Raw genomic sequence first — 21,459 nt, forward strand, 5'->3', positions numbered from 1 at the left:
AGAGAGAGAGAGAGAGAGAGAGAGTGGGGGGGGGGAAACAAGAGCAAAAAGACAGAGGACAAGAGCAAAAAGGAGAGAAAAAGAAGACTACAGACAGAAGGGAGAACACGCATCGTTTTAAGAATTCTCTCTCTCTTGACCCTGTGGCAACTCAAGAGGCACAGTGAGATCCATATTTAAACGGAGCACATGCAGAGCATGCGGTTGCAGAGGCTCCTTCCTTCCTCCCCAGCTCCGTCCACACCACCACAAGCGCACGCCATCGCATGGCATACATGGAAAACAAAAAAATATAAACCACTCAGAACCAAGCAAGAGTGCTGCGCACACTTAACCCATTTTGACCTGAGATCAGATTCTAAAAAATTTCTTCTACATCCTGACAGTTTTCTGAAAAAGCTATGTTTCTATGTCAGTCGTTCTTCGATTTTTAGAAAAAATAGCAGACCTATAAGCTCGTAGCGCGCCACTCGGTGGCGCGCTATGAGCTTGTAGATCTGCTATTTTCCAATAGCTACAGCATAACGTAATGCTAACACCAAAAGGCGTTCCCGCGCAAAATGGGTTATTAAACACACACGCACGCACGCACACACACACGCACATGCAGCAGAACATTGCCGTGCAGGCGTACAAAACAAGCTCTCATGTGGTAGTGGTGTTTTGGAGTCTGTTAAAGTTGTCTGTACGTTGCATGAAAGTCATGTGCGTGCACATGCACTCGTTCCCCGCCACAAGTGTGTGTTGATATCTGTATACTGTAGGAAGAGTGTTGGAAGCTGATCAAAGATTATGCCTTATTGGAGGGAATTGGATTTCTTCTGCTCACAGTAGACGTCGGCCCTCCTGCTCGCCTTTTTCAAAACAGAGATCTATTCTTTGTCAACATCTCTCTGTCTTCCGTTCCGTCCTCTCACCTGTACCACTGAATCACACTCCAGAACTACAGTTTTCACCCCAAAAAAAGCTGACATTTCAAGCCCTCTTACGTCAGTCCCTTCATATTGACTGCACAGTGTTAACATGCACTGGCATTGCACGTGCACAAGGCCGCACACCGCCGCACGCACACGCACGCACGCGCACGCACGCACGCGCACGCACACGCACACACACACACACGCACACAAACACACACGACAATAGAGAGCAGAACTTTGGTGTCAGAACCTGCCGGGTCTCCAGGGGACAGAGCTGTGAGTCGACCCAGGTACCGACCGTACTCACGGGAGAAGCATGCACCCCCCCCTTACCCCAACACACACCGCACCCCGCTTTATTCTGTTCTGCTTCTCCTCCGTTCTCACTTTTCAATTTCCAATTCCTCTTCCTCTCCTGACGCTGCCCCCACCCCCACCCCCCCTTTTCCCGCTCCCTCCCCTGAATTCCCCGGATTTCCTCTACTAGCTGCTGCTCTCCTCCCCTCCAAGTCGCCCCTCTCTTTTCATCTCTCTCTCTCTCTCTCTCTCCTCTGTCCCTCTCCTCTCCTGCAGTGTTCACCAGCCCTGACAAAGCTTTGAGCGGCTGCCAGGGGCCCCGAGAGCCGACTTCCTGCTAAAAATAAGAGCTGGGGGAAAAATCGCAAGAGAGCAGAGAGCTGGCTGCCATGCACAGCAGAGCCCCCCGTTGGAAGGAGGAGAGAGAGGAGGGGGCCATGCACAGAGCCCCCCGTTGGAAGGAGGAGAGAGAGAGGAGGGGGCCATGCACAGAGCCCCCCGTTGGAAGGAGGAGAGAGAGAGGAGGGGGCCATGCACAGAGCCCCCCGTTGGAAGGAGGAGAGAGAGAGGAGGGGGCCATGCACAGAGCCCCCCGTTGGAAGGAGGAGAGAGAGAGGAGGGGGCCATGCACAGAGCCCCCCGTTGGAAGGAGGAGAGAGAGGAGGGGGCCATGCACAGAGCCCCCCGTTGGAAGGAGGAGAGAGGAGGGGGCCATGCACAGAGCCCCCCGTTGGAAGGAGGAGAGAGAGAGGAGGAGGCTCCTATACCACCATCCTCCATGCCCAGAGCGAGCGAGCGAGAGGGAGAGAGAGAGAGAGAGGGGGAGAATTTGAACAAAGGCAGAATGATGAAAGAAGATTGACTTGGATGCATCAGAGGGAAAGGAGGGAGCCGACCAGAGCGGAGGGACAGGACATGGGCATCCATCCTCCGTGCACCAGCGTGTTCACCTGGTGCACGGATGCTGCTGTTCACCGCTGATAGTTTGATACGGGGGGGGTGGGGGGGTGGGGGGGAATTAATGTGGGCCCGTAGCGTTAATCCTGATCTCCCTGTAAATCTGCTTTGTGCACACACACAAACACAAACACACACACATGCGTGTGTGTGTGTGTGTGTGTGTGTGTGTGTGTGTGTGTGTGTGTGTGTGTGTGTGTGTGTGTGTGTGTGTGTGTGTGTGTGTGTGTGTAGGACAGAGTGCGGCAACAGAGCCATACAGAAGGATGTGAGTGAATAGGAATAGCAGCACCCAGATTATAAATATTTATATGAGCGGACGATAGGAAGAGTTGCAGGAGGGAAAAATAAAATGGGGGGGGGGGGTAGCAAGGCAGAAGAGAAAGGAATAGATGGAGAGAAAGAGAAGAGAGATAGAGAGACAGAGAGATAGAGAGAGAGAGAGAGACAGAGAGAGAGAGACTTCAGACGCCACGGCACGGTGTTCGGCTTGGTTTTTATCTCTCGCTCTTCGTCTCTCCCGTCGCCTCGCTCGCCGCTGGGAGTGCAAGCTAGCGGGTTTTTCAGCTCGCACTCCCTGCCGCCTCGCTTTAGGGGGCTGGGAAGCCCTCCCTATACACACACAAACTCCCCCTTATCTTCCCCACTTCTCTCCCTCCTCCCTCGGCAAAGAGACGAGCAGCAGCAGCAGGGGAGCACAAAGCACCTCGCGCACGCCACACCGCGCCTGCTGAGAGTTCGTGTCGATGTTTGTGATGACGGCAATAAAAAGGAAACGGCCGGTACAACCAGCACCAGCGCTACAGGTTGGGTTTTCAACCTCGGGTTAAAATGGCCAGAATCGACAGCGGCTTGTTGAGCAGCACCACACCGAAATGACAACATGCGCAGATGACAACGCAACCCTATTTAAATACCTAGATAAGACGTTGCGTGTATTATGTGTCCCATGAATACAAATCACACAGTGGAATGAATGTATCCACAAGCTTCCCAATGAGCGACGCTTATTATCAATCGCTGTAGTCACTCACTCATTCATACATTGGGAGGTGAAGCGGCAAACAGACAACGCCAGCATCCTCACACATCCCCACAACAATGGTGGCAACCACTGGAGGCAATGTAGGGTTCAGTGTCTTGCCCAAGGACACTTCCGACATGTGGACAGGAGGAGCCGAGATTCGAACCGCCGACCCACGGATCATTGGACGACCTGCTCTACCTCCTGAGCTTCAGGTGTCACAGCAGCAACAGCAGACAGCATGAAACACAGGCGAGGAGAACAGGCCACATACAGCAAAGAGCAAGTGTCAAGAGCCACTGATCATTCATTTGAATCAGCTGTGTGGAGGGAGATCGTATAGGGAAGTATAGGCATTGACTGACACGGATCACTCAAATTAATTGAAACAACAGGAAGTGTTGCCCATAATTCATGCAAGGCCCCATGGGACACTGGACACTTTGGGTTGTGTACCAGGCTGTGATCTAACTCCCAATGAAGTGTCTGGTGCTGGGAGTCTGGTGCAACGCACATGTCCTATCTGTGGACCTGGTGAGAGCAGGAGTGGACCTGGTGAGACGTAGGAGGGGCCCGGACTGGAGTCAACCCACAGAGCCTAGTCCCGGCATAGTAGTTCCGGAGTGGTTCCAACGGATTGTGTGGCCCTGGTCTTTCCCTAGTGGGTCTGATCGAGGGTATAGCTACTGGGATGTAAATCGGGACTTGATCACCCCGGCTGGGTCATCCGAGTGAGGGGTATGATGTTCGCGAGACCCGAAACCCCGATGACCTTGGGATACATCCCTGAGGATACGTCCCAGTTGCATCCATGCAATGTTGTATTTTCGTTCCAATGAGACATATTGAGCCAATAGAAATTGAAAACCCCAAATAGTCCCCTCATTGACTGGTTTAACAGCCAACTGTGACGGCTATAATGCTTGGGCAGGGCCTGCTGTGGGTGTCTTGGGCAGGGCCTGCTGTGGGTGTCTTGGGCAGGGCCTGCTGTGGGTGTCTTGGGCAGGGCCTGCTGTGGGTGTCTCTGCTGTGGGTGTCTCTGCTGTGGGTGCTTAATGCCCTATGCAGCACCCACACTTTTCAATTCAGAACAGTCCAAGGACTCTGCTCTGGCCTGAGTCCTGGTTCAGTCCAAGGACTCTGCTCTGGCCTGAGTGCTGGTTCAGTCCAAGGACTCTGCTCTGGCCTGAGTCCTGGTTCAGTCCAAGGACTCTGCTCTGGCCTGAGTGCTGGTTCAGAACAGTCCAAGGACTCTGCTCTGGCCTGAGTCCTGGTTCAGTCCAAGGACTCTGCTCTGGCCTGAGTCCTGGTTCAGTCCAAGGACTCTGCTCTGGCCTGAGTGCTCATGGTTCTGCTCAGCGTCGTTTCTTCCCCTGTCAACGCTGGTATACTGTGCAGATATAAACACTGGCCATGTCTCTAAAGCCATCTGTCAAAGTCGGAAAGAGCAGAGCATAATCCAGACGTATATCACATCATGTGATAATGTTAAATAATATAAAATAAAACCGATAATATTAAACCTTTTATTGCTTTGACTACGTGCAACGTTTTTATGCTGCCATCTTGGCCAGGGACTCCCTGGAGATTATGAATATTAATGGCAATACTCCTGGTGAAATGAGGTGAAACGAGACTGGGTGGAATAAAGGCATGGCTTCATGTGGATCTAGCCTGTTTAGGCCTGACGTCAAAAATAGCAGATCTACAAGCTCATAGCGCGCCACTCGGTGGCGCGCTATGAGCTTGTAGATCTGCTATTTTTCAATAGCTAAAGTACAACATAATGCTTAGTTAAAACACCAAAAGGGGTTCCCGCCCAGAATGGGCTAGGCCAGAACTATGACACCAGTCGTCTGACTTATGACCATGATGACTCCATATCTGGGCAAGGTTTCAGCCTGACTGGCCTTCACTTCCTTAGCCAAAGGACGTCATCCATGTCCAATCCAATTTGGGAATTCCGAGCCCCATTGACTTCCAAGAAGTATTTCAGGGTATGTACGTAACTACGTACTGTATGTGAACAAAATGTGATACTGTGTTAGCCTAGTGACAGTGTGCACACGAAATGTGACGGTGATCGGTAACCAGCGGTTTGCGAGATCCAGACAGATGGACAGACATAGATGGCCTTAAGTTAAGGCTCATTCATAGTCTGGATTTTCGGTGGTGGGGTGACCAGTGGTGAGGTGACCACCGCTCCAGTGGTGAGGTGACCACCGCTCCAGTGGTGGGGTGACCACCGCTCCAGTGGTGGGGTGACCACCGCTCCAGTGGTGAGGTGACCACCGCTCCAGTGGTGAGGTGACCACCGCTCCAGTGGTGGGGTGACCACCGCTCCAGTGGTGAGGTGACCACCGCTCCAGTGGTGGGGTGACCACCGCTCCAGTGGTGAGGTGACCACCGCTCCAGTGGTGAGGTGACCACCGCTCCAGTGGTGGGGTGACCACCGCTCCAGTGGTGAGGTGACCACCGCTCCAGTGGTGAGGTGACCACCGCTCCAGTGGTGAGGTGACCACCGCTCCAGTGGTGGGGTGACCACCGCTCCAGTGGTGGGGTGACCACCGCTCCGGTGGTGAGGTGACCACCGCTCCGGTGGTGAGGTGACCACCGGAGCTGAAATAACGTTGAGCGGTGGTGAGTAAAAACAGAGAGAAGGGCTGGAGCGGTGGCGGTGGTTTGCTCTTCACCGCGGCTAGTGACGTCATGTTGTAGTTCGGTGGTCACCTCACCACCGAAAATCCAGACTATGAATGAGCCTTTAGACTATAAAAATAAATACATATCCATATCATAATCATATAAAATTTGTTTCAAAAATGATTTTATCTCATGGAGACCAGAAAGAAAACAAAAAGGTGTGTGTGGTGATGATGACCCTCTATATGAATGCTGACCACAACAGATTTGAGAGATGCTGACCTAGCCAGTCGTTGAACTTCTTGACCTCGGAGGGCAGACCCAGCTCGGTGAAGTCTCCGGCGTGGAGGAAGACGTCCCCGTAGGGCATCTGGATGGCGTCCGTGCGAGAGTGCGTGTCCGAGACGCACACGAAGCGCGTGTAGCCCGGCGGCTTGGGCGCATCGTGGGGCATGGGGTCCACCCTGCGTCAGAGAGAGAGAGAGAGACACGCCACACGCACATGTTGAAACCATGAAGGTTTTTGCACACGCCAAAAATCCCAGCGTTAACTACGGAAACTCCAAAGAGAGAACAAATCATTGCTGTCGGAAGGACACCTAGATGACAAAAATAGCAGATCTACAAGCTCAAGTTTTGATCTTCTATTGTTGTTATTAACTACGGAAACTCCAAAGAGAGAACAAATCATTGCTGTCGGAAGGACACCTAGATGTCCAAAACTGTTTTGATCTTCTATTGTTAAGGTTCTATTGTTAAGGTTTCTGCCCGACAGCAACGAAATAGAATCATTTGTACTCCTTTTCTGAGTTAAATTAACACTGGATTTCACCGTGTAGAAAAGGTCATACATTTTATGGATGATGTACAAATCTGATAACACTAACTCATCCCAACACGCTGAAAACAAAGGAGCAATGCGCAAAAAGTGTACAGTACTTTGGATTAATATCCAACGTTTAATTGTCCCCACAGAATAAAGCACAAATCTGGAGTAAACATAGAACACTGAGAACCACGCGAGGGTTCCATTTTCACACCCTCCAGAGTTAAATGAATACTCCAGATTTTGCTGCGCAGTGAGGAAGGAAGCAGAGATGGAAATATAGGAGGGATTGGGAGAGCGCGAGGGGCCACAACAGAAGCACAGAGAGAGAAAAAGCACAGTGATCGTAGAAAAGTGTAAAGTCCTGTGGGACACTCTGTGAGTCTGTGTGTGTGCGTGTGTGTGTGTGTGTGTGTGTGTGTGTGTGTGTGTGTGTGTGTGTGTGTGTGTGTGTGTGTGTGTGTGTGTGTGTGTGTGTGTGTGTGTGTGTGTGCGTGTGTGTGTGCGTGTGCTAGCTCCACAGGGTCTCCAGGGGAGAAGAGGGGAGCTGGTGAATAACAGTGGCCCACTTTAGTGTGCTCTCCTCCAGGTACAATAACACCCAGGCCTGCCTCTCCCCTGGTACACCACCACCACCACCACCACAGTGTGCTCTCCTCCAGGTACAATAACACCCAGGCCTGCCTCTCCCCTGGTACACCACCACCACCACCACCACCACAGAGAGAGAGAGAGAGAGACAGACCAAGGAGATATATGTACTGCATATACAGTACATGTTCGTACTGTACGTATGTAGGAGTTGATAGGATGTGATATACTGTACATATACATACTGTAGGAGAGTTAACCCATTTTGGACTGAAGTCGATTAAAAAAAAGGCTTCTAAATCCTAAACTTTTTCTGAAAAACCCATGTTTCTATGTCAGTGGGGCTCAACCTTTTTCATGTCAAGGACCCCCAGAATTATCTCTATTGGGCCACGGACCCCCATCTCAAAATATGTAGTTCCAGAAGCCAATATTTTAGTTAAAAATATTCGCTCTGAAATATATATTCAAAGATTTGCACCACATTTTCACGACTTTTAAAAAATAGCCGACCTACAATCTCGTAGCGCGCCACTCGGTGGCGCGCTATGAGCTTGTAGATCTGCTATTTTTCAATAGCTAAAGTAGAACAGAAAGGGGTTCCCGCCCAAAATGGGTTAATAGGATGTAATATACTGTACATGTAGGAGTCGATAGCATATTATATGCATAGGAGCCGATCTACATCATGTATGTGCCATGTCTAATATCCCTGTCAGTGTGCTTTGTCACCCTCTACAGACATGGAAGAGAGGACATGAGAACCATCAGAGGGCCAGGTGGAGTTGATTTGGAGGTTCACAGCTTTTTACGTCTGGTTTTTGTTGCCTCTACACCTCCTTCTATTCTAAGTTACAGTTTATATGCTAAAAAAATATTTGTATTTGTTTTCAACGTGGATGGAATAAACCCTTTTGAGTTCAACTTTAACTTTTGGTACTCTGGACATTCCTCATTTCCCTTTTTTGGTCATCTTTGCTGACAGTCAATAGGTTGTCCGTTGTGATATTCTACTGTATATACACATGTAGCAGAGTCGAATACATGATAATCTGTCGGTTACAGACCTTGTATTTGCATATTTCATATATGTTTCCCCATACATTATGCAGGATGACATATAGTTAAAATAGCAGTTCTACAAGCTCACAGCGCGATGTAACGCGTGAGCTTGTAAAGTCCTAAAGTCGGCTCTTCGGTGCTACTGAAAATTTCCGACGAGCCGGAATCATTTTGGCACTACAGCGGTAAAATAGGAGTATGAATCGGCCCTTACACTGCACCGCGTTTGTTGTGAGCTTGGGGATGTTCTATTTTCACCGCAGGACAAGAAAAGTTCCAACGAAGTATGAATTGGGGGCTTAAATTAAGTTGTGTTCAACGCAGATTCAGGAGTGGAGAACGCCCACTGCTCAACCTGATCACTCAGCTTCCCTATCTCCTTATCAAGTTCACCTGCGTCCTACAGTCTCACAGCCAATCACGTAACATTCCCCACAGCATAAATACACCTCTCATCTCATCCCTTACCCGTTCGATACTGCCTTGCGCTTTCACATTTCCCCCCTCCTCCCCAACTAACCCTCTTCATCCTCAGCCTTGCCCCGCTAACACTTCTTTCTCTCTCCTTCTACCAGGAGCCCCGGGGGGGGCAGTGTCCGAGCCGAGGCGACCGATCGCTCCCGAGCAGAGCACGGCGGTCGCCATGCTCCCGAGACTATGCCCCCACCCTGAGTCTCGCCCTCCTCAGGCTCTTCATCAATACACCTACATCTCACTTGTGCAATACACACCCCTAAACTTGAGCAGTGGTGTGGTCTCTTACTAGTGAAAAATACATTATTCAACATTGGAGTCAGTCAGGATATTCTGGAGGAGCGGGGAAACTGGGTAAGTGTGACTGCTGCTCACATGTGTACGTGCGGGGGCTGGAAGCGGCCCTGGTTGATGTTGTAGAAGGTGAAGGCCTGGGTGGGGTTGCTGCTGTATTCATCCACCTCCACCGGCACCCTGCCGGTCCTCTGGGCCTGCTGCGACTGGGCCTGAGACTGCTGCCTCCGCGCTGCCATGATCTCAGACAGGGTGAACGCCATGTCGGTGCGGGGGACTGGAAGAGGGTACAATACACCAGGAGTTAGTTACTTTCTTCTTGTGTGCCAAATTGATTGACCTTTGGCCACGGACCACCCATCTGAAAATGTCTTGTGTCGGGGGACGTTCAGAAGCAAAGATTTGAGTTAAAGAATATAGAAGAGTCAAGAATATATATATATATATACACACACACCGGTATTCAAACATTTTGCACAAATCTTTCAAAAAGAGCAGATCTACAAGCTCTATCTACAGTACAGCACAAAGTGATGCACTGAGCTATTTTTGAATAGCCAAAGTATGAGAAGAAAAGGTCCCGCACACTGTCTTTCACTTATAGAGCGTCGCAGTCCCGCCCTCTACCATGGACCAGGAAATGATTCTCCGTTCATTTTCCTCATAGACATTTCAGAAAGTATTTATTTAAAGACGTTTACGCCGCGGACAAAGCCAACTCGAGTCGTGACAAATCATGACAACAAACACAATTTTTGGGGCCGAAAAAATAATTAGAAAGAAGAAAAAAACGGCAGGTTACAACACTTTTTTTGTAATTATTTGTTTTGTCCAAAATATTGTGTGTGTTGTCATGATTTGTCACGACTCGAGTTGGCTTCGTACGACGCTTAAAAGGTCTTTAAATAAATACTTTTCGAAATGTCTATGGGAAAAATGCATTGGGATTCATTTCCTGGTCCATGGTAGGGGGCGGGACTGCGACGCTCTATAGAGCAGTAGTTTTATTAGATGACAACATTTCGGTCTAAACGACCTTCATCAGGTATCTAGATACCTGATGAAGGTTTCCACCCTGAAACATGATCATCAGTGGTGCAACCACTTCATTACGGAGCTCTGTGTGTCTCTGGCTGGGTCTGGCCGAGCACGAAAATAGCATTTGGTTGGTTTTCAAAACCAAGTGTCACTGTTGTGCAGCCTAACACACACATACATATTAACTGTATGATTTCAGGGCACGTTCCTGGGGGTCTAGATGTTCCGGGGACCCCCCGGGGACCCCCACACGGAGTTGCACCATTTACTTCACACGGGTGTGATTTTATTATATAAGGAGGAAGATTTTTTTCAAAAAACTACAGTAAAAGTATTTGTTAAAATGTGGTTTTTATGTGGACACCCCCACCTGTTCATTAAGTATGCCTGGTGGTGATCCACCTGAACTGAAGCCGCTTGTTGTTGTATGATAAGGGGAGGAGTTGGGGGAGGGAATGAGAGTGTGATGTCACTATATCACTGTTTAGTTCATTGGCACATTTGACTGTCAAGGTTTAAGCCTTCAGGAAGAAACCCTAAATACAAAGTGAAGACATCATTGCACATAACAACCACACCAAGGGGTCTAATGAAGTACTGCCACCTCATAAACACATGAAAAACTGGATATGGGGCTGAATATACATTTCGTCCATTTATAAATAGCAGATCTACAAGCTCACAATGTGTCGCATCGTGACGCATTGTGAGCTTGTAGATCTGCTATTTTCAAAAGAATATTAGACATTTCAAAACTTTAAATGAGACATTCATTACTTTTGTGTCAGTACTGTGTAAGTATTTTTTCCACCTGGATAGATGGGGAACAGGTACCGTGATGAAGGTGGTGGGCCGGCCTGTGCTGCTGTGATGTGGAGTCGGGTTGCGGCGCGACGATCTGGACTCGCTTGAATACCAACAAAGGGTCCGGGGTTCGGGTTGGGCCTGGACTGGACTGGGAGCAACAAAGGGTTCGGGTTGGGCCTGGACTAGGAGCGAGGTCTCTCGATGACGGTTCTAGTTGTGACCGGGTTAGAGTGATGGTTCTAGTTGTGACCGGGTTAGAGTGACGGACTCAGGCCTCTCGATGACGGTTCTAGTTGTGACCGGGTTAGAGTGACAGACTCAGGTCTCTCGATGACGGTTCTAGTTGTGACCGGGTTAGAGTGACAGACTCAGGTCTCTCGATGACGGTTCTAGTTGTGACCGGGTTAGAGTGACAGACTCAGGCCTCTCGATGACGGTTCTAGTTGTGACCGGGTTAGAGTGACAGACTCAGGTCTCTCGATGACGGTTCTAGTTGTGACCGGGTTAGAGTGACGGACTCAGGTCTCTCGATGACGGTTCTAGTTGTGACCGGGTTAGAGTGACGGACTCAGGCCTCTCGATGACGGTTCTAGTTGTGACCGGGTTAGAGTGACGGACTCAGGTCTCTCGATGATGGTTCTAGTTGTGACCGGGTTAGAGTGACTGACTCAGGTCTCTCGATGATGGTTCTAGTTGTGACCGGGTTAGAGTGACGGACTCAGGCCCAGGTGGTTCCTCCCTGAGATGACGATGGGGAAAAGAAGAGGTCCTCTGAAGCCTGGTTCAAAGTTGCAACGCTGGGCTGATGAGAAAACATCACCTCCCTTCCTTTTTCTGGTCGAAACACAGCAACTCCGGTCTACCTGGATAGAACAGAATGAGATCAGTCACTGTGTGCGTGCGTGCGTGCGTGCGTGCGTGCGTGCGTGCGTGTGTGACTGACTGTGTGTGTGTGTGACTGTGTGTGTGTGTGTGTGTGTGTGCACATGTACAAACACACCGTGTGCATTCAACTCTGAATAGTCTATTAAATGGAGTTAAATGAATACAGAGGATTTGACTGGGTAGATTCGACTGTTTTTTTCCTGGTAGCTCGCTCTAGGAACTATTGGGGTGGAGAGGACGATGAGATACTAATGGATAAGATGATGAAAGGCTCACACAGAGAGAGAGAGAGAGAGAGAGAGAGAGAGAGAGAGAGAGAGAGAGAGAGAGAGAGGTGATAATTTGTGGATGGATGGATGGGTCTGGCAATGTCCTCTGCCTGGACTGTAGTGTGATGTCGACATGCCACCTCTCATGTCTCAGTGACTCCGCTACACACTCAATGCATCACCGAAATCTCACATACACACTGCGCACGCACGCACCCCGACATTCTACATACACACTGCACACACGCACCCCGACATTCTACATACACACTGCACGCACGCACCCCGACATTCTACATACACACTGAAACTGAATGCAGCCCGAAAGGCCACAAAGTGGCAATTGCCACCCCCACATAAATAGCATCCCATTTTCTCAGACTCTGAACAATTTTGTTGATGACGCTGATTTTTAGATTGGCGTGCCAAGTCCATCTCAGTCCACGTCCATCCATCTGCATGTTGCACACATGTTACAGACACGTGTTTTCTTCTAGTCCGCAACCATACATCCATTTAACCACTTGCCATCCCTAGTTTTGGCATGTTGTTATAGGCGAATATTTTATAACATCTTTAAAACAGTGAAAAGAGCAGATCGACAAGATCACAAATTGCGCTTGTAGCTATTGTTGTTATTTTTTAAACAGGGCTTAAGCTGTAGCCTACCCTTTTTTTTTACCATCGCCTATTTTTTTCTGAAATGGCGTCTCTGCCACATACACACACACACTGACTGAATGCACCCCGAAATGCCAAATACACACAGAATGCACCTATAAACATGATTCCACACACCTTTACACACTACAGATGTTTACAGACAAAACCTTCACATGTGTTTCTCATATAGGCGTGCACACCATGCATGTGTTACATTTCCGTACTGACAACTTAACCCATTTTGGGCGGGAACCCCTTTTGGTGTTGTAAAGCATTGTGTTATACTTTAGCTATTGAAAAATAGCAGACCTACAAGCTCATAGCGCGGCACCGAGTGCCGCGCTATGAGCTTGTAGGTCTGCTATTTTAGAAAAATCGTGAAAATGTGCCTCAAATCTTTGAATATATATTCTTTCAGAGTTTCAGTTTTTAACTCAAATCTTTGCTTCTGGGGCGTCCCTGGAACAACATATTTTCAGATGGGGGGGGTCGGTGGCATATTACATATAAGTGTTGGGGTCCTTGACATGAAACATTGAGAACCACTGATATAGAAACATAAATACATAAATACATTTTAAAAATAAATTTTTTAAATTTCGACGTCAGGCCTAAATGGATTAAGTTCATGCAGTTTACTGTAATGTGTGTATGTGTTGTGTTCATCCATATTTAAATGTATTTCTGCATAATGATAGCTTTTTTTATATAGTAACTCTGAGAGTTAAGATTTTTTTTTATATTCATGTCATATTGTCATTAAAAATCTTCCAGTAAGTGTCTTGGCAAATATTTGATATTGCAAATACAGTATCATCCCAGCCCAGGTTAAACTAGTTATAGTTAGTTAGTTTATTTTGATCATCTTCAACAGTATCCATGACATAAAATACATTAACAAAATTAAAGAGAAGAGAAGAGAAGAGGAGAGGAGAGGAGAGGAGAGGGGAGGGGAGGGGAGGGGAGGGGAGGGGAGGGGAGGGGAGAGGAGAGGAGAGGAGAGGAGAGGAGAGGAGAGGAGAGGAGAGGAGAGGAGAGGAGAGGAGAGGAGAGGAGAGGAGAGGAGAGGAGAGGAGAGGAGAGGAGAGGAGAGGAGAGGAGAGGAGAGGAGAGGAGAGGAGAGGAGAGGAGAGGAGAGGAGAGGAGAGGAGAGGAGAGGAGAGGAGAGGAGAGGAGGGGAGGGGAGGGGAGGGGAGGGGAGGGGAGGGGAGGGGAGGGGAGAGGGGAGGGGAGGGGAGGGGAGAGGAGAGGAGAGGAGAGGAGAGGAGAGGAGAGAAGAGAAGAGAAGAGAAGAGAAGAGAAGAGAAGAGAAGAGAAGAGAAGAGAAGAGAAGAGAAGAGAAGAGAAGAGAAGAGAAGAGAAGAGAAGAGAAGAGAAGAGAAGGAACAAAGACTAGAGAAGATCTACAAGAGTACTGTATGTTAGTGTCGTCTCTAAAGGCTCATTCATAGTCTGGATTTTCGGTGGTTAGGTGACCACCGAACTACAACATGACGTCACTAGCCGCGGTGAAGAGCAAACCACCGCCACCACCCCAGCCCTTCTCTCTGTTTTTACTCACCACCGCTCAACGTTATTTCAGCTCCGGTGGTCAGCTCACCGCCGGAGCGGTGGTCACCTCACCACCGAAAATCCAGACTATGAATGGGCCTTATTAAGCCATCGAGGTTGATGATGTTGGTGAATGCATAACGTTTCTGTCGGGCAGAAACCTTGAATCTCCAAATTTCAGCTTTTCATGTTTTTTGTGGGGGAGGGTAAATTAATGTCCTACTTTGTGTCTTTGTCATTCAAGAACATCACAAAAAAGTTGCAAAAAAAAAAGCTAATTTTGGACATATTTTTTAAGTAAAAGTGAAAGAGGTTACGTGAGTCTCTGGGGTTTCTAAATATTTACACCAATAAAAAGCAAGCATTAAGAGCTTAATTGTGACCAAAGTTTTTGGAAAATAAAAAATTTCTCTCTGACAACAATGATCTGATAATATATCAATAGATCAATTATTGTTCTCAACCTTTTTAGCTAGTGAAACCCAAGCTAGTGAAACTATATAACATCTACTGTACAAGCTAGTGAAACCCAAGCTAGTGAAACTATATCACATCTACTGTTCAAGCTAGTGAAACCCAAGCTAGTGAAACAACTCTGATCTACAACTCGCAACGCGGTTATGATGTGACACGTTGTGAGCTTGTAGATCGGCTATTTTCACTACTCCTTGGAAAATTTGTTTTTCCAATTTATGGAATTTCTTTTGAATTTCAGTTATTCATGAAATCCTTTTAAGCAAAATCATTGAATTTGTTTAATTCATGAAAAAGAGTTCCCGGAAACGTTTTTTTTTTTAAATGTTTTGAAATAGTAATAATTAAAAACAAAATGTAAACAAGAACAAAAATAAAGGGATATTTAAAAGTTGGGCCACCACGACCCACGAATGGGTCCCAGTGTTTGGGAAACAGACTGAGGTCTGAACCCATTTAGGCTTGACGTCGAAATTAAAACAATGTCTTCTAAATCCTAAAGGTTTTCTGAAAACCCTATGTTTGTGTCAGTGGTGCTCATATATTTCATGTCAAGGACCCCAAACATTATATGTAATTGGCCGGCGGACCCCCATCTGAAAATACGTCATTCCAGGAACCTCTCGGAAGCAAAGCTTCGAGTTAAAAAACATTAGCTCTGAAAGAATATATATTCAAAAAATAGCAGACCTACAAGCTCGTAGCGCGCCACTCGGTGCCGCGCTATGAGCTTGTAGATCTGCTATTTCAGATAGATGCTCTCCTAGTCTCCTTCCTGCACATGGATGCTTGCATAATAACTGGCCCATCACATTACACGGACTCTTCACACATTCCCTCGTTTTCTGCTACGGAGGAGAGAAAATTAAAGTGCATCTGAGTGTGGCATGGCATGGCATTACTGTATTGTACAAGCAGGGCGCCTGAATCCTTTAGGTTGTGCATGCACGCGTGCATGTATGTGTCTGTGTGTGTCTGTGTGCGTGTGTGTGTGTGTGTGTGTGTGTGTGTGTGTGTGTGTGTGTGTGTGTGTGTGTGTGTGTGTGTGTGTGTGTGTTTATGTGCATGCGTGTGTCGTTTTTTTTATCCATTTTGGATTCATGCAAAGCAAAATCCTCACGTTAACCCATTTTGGTGTTAGCATTATGTTATGCTTTAGCTATTGAAAAATAGCAGATCTACAAGCTCATAGCGCGCCACTCGGTGGCGCGCTATGAGCTTGTAGATCTGCTATTTTTGAAAAATCGAAGAACGACTGACATAGAAACATAGCTTTTTCAGAAAACTGTCAGGAAGACATTTTTAGAATCTGATCTCAGGTCAGAATGGGTTAATTTGACCCGGGAGAGCGTAGAACCCATTATGGACCCATACATCCATACAGGTCATTCTTTTAGGCTCTCACAATTAAATGTATTTGACTGTGTGGCTCTGATTCATATTATTAGATGATCTCTAATCTAAGTTATCACATCCATCCATTTTTCCCCTTACTGTATATGTTTCTTTTCCCTTTTTACCTCCTTTTCTGATGAATTCCTGTTCTGTTCTTTGACTATATAGAAGTGTCTATTTGTACGTCTCTAAATGTTTTGATGAATTGAACAATAAGGTGGACCCTCTTGTAAACAAGTGTAATGCTTTATTGGGTCGTCCACTCACAGTTAACAGTCTTTGTATTGAGTTTGTGCTTGAAATGTACTGTAATTCTGCAAACTGTTAATACATATTTCAATCAATCAAAAACATCCATACGGGTCATTCTTTTAGGCTCTCACAATTAAATGTATTTGACTGTGTGGCTCTGATTCATATTATTAGATGATCTCTATACTCTAGTTATCACATCCATGACCCCAACCATGACCCAAACCGTGACATATGAGAAGGCAAGGAAACCTAATCATTGGACCTACAGGCTACATTAAAGGAGAATTCCATACTAGAAGGCTTTCTTACCTTTCTTTGTAGTTGTTACGTCCCCACCAAAGAGGTCCAGGTGTTTTTTTGTGCAAAAACTCCTTATTGGCCATTTCCCCTACCATAAGCCCTCAATGAATTGCATTGCATTGAATGGGGCTATGGGGTGTTGTGCTAATTCGCTTATTTCCATCGAAATAAGTAGTAAAGTGTGCCGCTTGGGATATTATTTACATTATAAAGATAGGATATATACAAAAAAAAGCGATGGAAATAAGCAAATTAGCATAACACCCCATAGCCCCATTCAATTCCCATTCAATTAATGTAGGGCTTATGGTAGGGGAAATAGCCAATAAGGAGGTTTTGCACAAAATAACACCTGGACCTCTTTGGTGGGGACGTAACAACTACAAATAAAGGTAAGAAAGCCCTCTAGCATGGAATTCTCCTTTAAGCAAAATCCTAAAGAAAACTAAAACTTTAATAGAAAACAAATAATCTGTATCTCATAATCTGTATCTCATTGTCTTTGTCTTTAGATGGAGGCCATTTTATTCAAGGACATTTCATTTCAATTTGTTTTTGTGTCACATTTGAACTCAATTATAGCTTTATTTGATTTAATTCCTTATTCATTTGTTTTAAAAGACATTCTTGTTGTTCAATTTATAGTAAGCCTTGCGTAAAGTCGCCTAATAGTTTGTGTATAGTAGGCCTATATTTGGTTTATATAATTGTGTAATAAAAAAAAAGTCTTTACTCTTCTTTTTGTTTTAATTTTCTTAATTTTCACTTCTCGCCATACCTTACATGGCCTTTTAACTATTGTAAAACTTTTCCCTTATGTTTTATTTATTTATTTTTTAACCCAGACATGTTCTGTGAGTTTTAATTGGCTACTCAGCCTGCCTCAAACCAACCAACAGTCAGTCAGACATCAGAGACTTTGCCCTTTGGATCATCTGGTAAAACTGAATGAAATATGATCCATCATAAAAGCGTCCCGCTGAAGGCTGAACCCCGTTATGCGAAACGTTGGTTTGCTTTAACGAATACGAACGCATGTCTTTCTTTAATAAACCTACACACACTGACTGCAGGACCCTCTACGCCTACACATGCTGTAGTAGGATAACGTATATTAGGATAATAAATAGCCTACTGTACGCAAAACATACGCTGACACCAAACTGTGGCAACCCTGCGCTACGCATTACAACAATATCCATTCATTCATGCATGCATGCATGCATGCAAAAGGGACAATCATTCTCAGCACTCTCTCTCACTCTGCACCCCAGAAAAAGAAGGAGAAAAAGAACCTACCCGAGTCCCCCAGTCGGTGGTGAGCAGCAGCAGCAGGGGGTCTGGTCTGGTGGTCTGGTGGTGGTCGGTGAACAGCAGGGGGTCTGGTGGTGGTCGGTGAGCAGAGTGAGTGACTGTCTGGACGGAGCTCAGCGTTCAGCTTTGTCGCGCTGGTCAGTTTGAACGCACACCGCGTGGTGCACAGGTGGCGTAATAGAGCTCACTCTCTCTCTCTCTCTCTCTCTCTCTCTCGTGTTCTACTGCCCTCTCTCTATCAGCTGCCCATGTCTCTCTCTCTCTCTCTCTCTCTCTCTCTCTCTCTCTCTCTCTCTCTCTCTCTCTCTCTTCTCTCTCTCTCTCTCTCGCTCTCTCTCTCTCTCTCTGCTGAGTACAGTCAGTGTCGTCTGCCCAGTCAGTGTCGCCTCTATTTCCCACACAGTCACAATGAGGGGGAGCAGATGGAGGAGGGGGTGGTCTGAGTGATGGGGTCTGTTTGTTTAATATCAGAGCATAGAGAGATCCTTCCCAATAAATTCACACAGGTCTCAGTAGCTATACTATAGCAATGGATACGTAAGAATATACGTCTTTATATATTCATCGGTCCCCAGGGGGAAATTGAAAAGCAGGCTTCTCATCTATTCATCATTACAGAATCCATCTTATTAGGTCGCCACTGTGAATCAATTAATTCATAGTACATATATGTGTGTTATTCAAATCAAACAGTTTAATGTGCATTCTAAACACCACACTATTCAGTACCAACATAGTACATGCAGAGAAGTAGGCTAAAGACCTGCAGTAAATCTTGCAATTGAGATCAATTTAAATCAATTTCTATAATTTATTGCCCAAGCAAACAAACAATTAGTCACCTCGCATGTTATATTTCATGTTTACCTGTTACTATTTTAAAGCAACATAGCTGTTGCTTTGAATAATAACAAGATAAACAAATAGGCCATATTCTGTAGCGGCTGTATCCTATTTATATGGCTCTACAAATGAGCCTGTTCAAACTTGGACAGAGGAGAGGACGGCTCCAGAGTTGGCACATTTCTCTTCCTACAGCTTTGTGTGAGCACGCCACCTCCTGGCCAAATATATTCAGTCTGTATAGCTGCCTTGAGCTACAACTGGCCACTGTTGATTTTGACAGCACATTTTGATTTAGTTTAAGTCATAATAGTCTTTTCAATAAAACGTTATTTAGTTTTAGTCATCTGAAATGTTTTAGTAGACGAAATATCTTACAATTTTAGTCGACTAAATTAAATCTACAGTTGATTTTGTCGATCAAAAAGACTTTGGCGGTGCCTTGGCGAATCTGGCGATGACGTATTAATGACACTTGGTTGCATGCTGAAAACAGCCGATCTACAAGCTCACAACACGTAGCGCTTGGCTTGTGAGCTTGTAGACCGACTATTTTCAGAGCACAACAACATAAAATGACTTGGTTCTACAGGATCTCTTCTCCTGTAGTCTTTTTTCCCCCTAAACATTTTAGTCTAGTTTGTATTTGTCACCATAACTATAACTTAGTGGCCTGGTGGTTAGTGGCCTAGTGGTCTGCTCTGAGACTGGGAGGTCGGGGTTTGATCCCTGGTTGGGTCATACCAAAGACATGGAAAAAATGGGACCTATAGTGCCTCCCTGCTTGACACTCAGCATCAGGGGTTGGATTGGGGATAAGTCCCTGCGACATACTAGCGCCATGTCCTGGGCGGCGGTGGCTGGATGGTAACCGCAAGGTTGCCAGTTCGAACCTGGGCTCCCCCAGAGTTAGTGTCGAAGTGTCCTTGAGCAAGACACTGAACCCCAAATTGCTCCCGATGTGCAGGTTGGTGCCTTGTATGGTTTCCCCTGTCATCGGTGTGTGAATGGGTGAATGTAATGCACAATCTATGTAAAGCACCTTGGATAAAGGCTCTATATAAATGCACCATTAACCATTTGTCCAGGAGGTGTACTTGTACGTCATGTCCAGGGGGTGTACTTGTACATCATGTCCAGGGGGTGTACTTGTACGTCATGTCCAGGGGGTGTACTTGTACATCATGTCCAGGGGGTGTACTTGCAAGGTACATCAAGCTGCCTCACGCTACCTACAGGAGATAGGTTCCTGCCCTATGGGCCTCATGGCTCGGCAAGGCTTAATATTAGTCACCATAATTAGTTTTTATTTAGTTTTCTTCAGTGAAAAAAGGCTAGTCCACGAACATTTTTCGTCATAGTTTTAATGTTTTAGTCGATTAAATCAACACGGTCGGCGACTCCATGTTGACCTTCCCTGTAGCGGTTCAGTGCAGTATACCCACAGCGTCAGACCAACCAGACCCTGTTCTTATCACGTCATTCACGTCATAACCGGTCGTACTTTGAATAGAACGGGTGAATTCAGAGAGGATGGATGGGAGGAGGGAAGAAGGAAAGGCAAACAAGATAAGGAGAGCAGAGTGACTTAAAGCGTCTGCTACAATCCCATTTAGCCAGCAGATGCTGCGTGTTGATTGGGGATCCTGTTAAGTTCACACAGGAAATATCAGATCTGTCTGTCAAGACAGCGGTAAACAAAGTTGAGAAGCCACAGTTAACAGTCTGTCAAGCCCGTTAATATCACTGATGTATTTATGTGGAAGGGAGAGGCTTGGGTGTCAAAATACACATAACATAGCATTATGTTATACTTTAGCTATTTTTGTGAAAAATCGTGAAAATGAGGCGCAAATCTTTGAATATACATTCTTTCAGAGAGAACGTTTTTAACTCAAATCTTTGCGTCTGGGAGGGTTCCTGGAATAACATATTATTTTCAGATGGGGGTCGGTGGCCAATTACATGGGGTCCTTGACGTGAAATATTGAGCACCGTCCACTGATATAAAAACATAGGTATTTCAGTAATATGTTCTAAGGATTTAGAAGACATTTAGATTTCTTTTTTTGTTCAGGCCAAAATGGGTTAAACTATATACACCAGTCGTTCTCAACCAGTGATAAAATGGTAAATGGTGCATTTATATAGCGCCTTTATCCAAGGCGCTTTACATAAATTGTGCATTACATTCACCCATTCAAATACACATTCATACACCGATTGCGGCGGAAGCCATGCAAGGTACCAACCAGCACATCGGGAGCAATTTGGGGTTCAGTGTCTTGCCCAAGGACACTTCGACATGTAGACAGGAGGAGCCGGGATTCGAACCGCCGACCCATGGATCATTGGACGACCTGCTCTACCTCTTGAGCCACAGCCACAGTCGATCCGGGGACCACAGTGGTCCTTGAGTGTCTTCCAGGTGATACCCAACTAAATGATGGAGAGTTGGTGACCCTTATAGATCTTTGCAAAATTATCTTGAAAAATAAACCATTTCACGCTCTCAAGAGTTAAATTATTGTTAAACATCTGGCATTACTTCATTTACAAGAAGTGTACACAATTAGA

General features: G+C 46.2%; 1 protein-coding gene across 1 annotated transcript in view; it reads right to left on the reverse strand.

Moving 5' to 3' along the window:
* mpped1 (metallophosphoesterase domain containing 1) overlaps positions 1–11,577 on the reverse strand; it is a 23,225-nt gene extending 11,648 nt beyond the window's left edge. Inside the window, exons 1-3 of the mRNA XM_079494787.1 lie at positions 10,938–11,577; positions 9,170–9,365; positions 6,124–6,305 (exon numbers count right to left, since the gene is read on the reverse strand). Coding sequence (XP_079350913.1) covers positions 6,124–6,305; positions 9,170–9,351 — 364 coding nt within the window. The 5' untranslated portion in view covers positions 9,352–9,365; positions 10,938–11,577. The remainder of the gene's footprint in view (positions 1–6,123; positions 6,306–9,169; positions 9,366–10,937) is intronic.
* Between the last annotated feature and the right edge of the window lie 9,882 nt (positions 11,578–21,459).

Source organism: Electrona antarctica (assembly GCF_951216825.1).
Source record: "Electrona antarctica genome assembly, chromosome: 23".
NCBI lineage: Eukaryota > Metazoa > Chordata > Actinopteri > Myctophiformes > Myctophidae > Electrona > Electrona antarctica.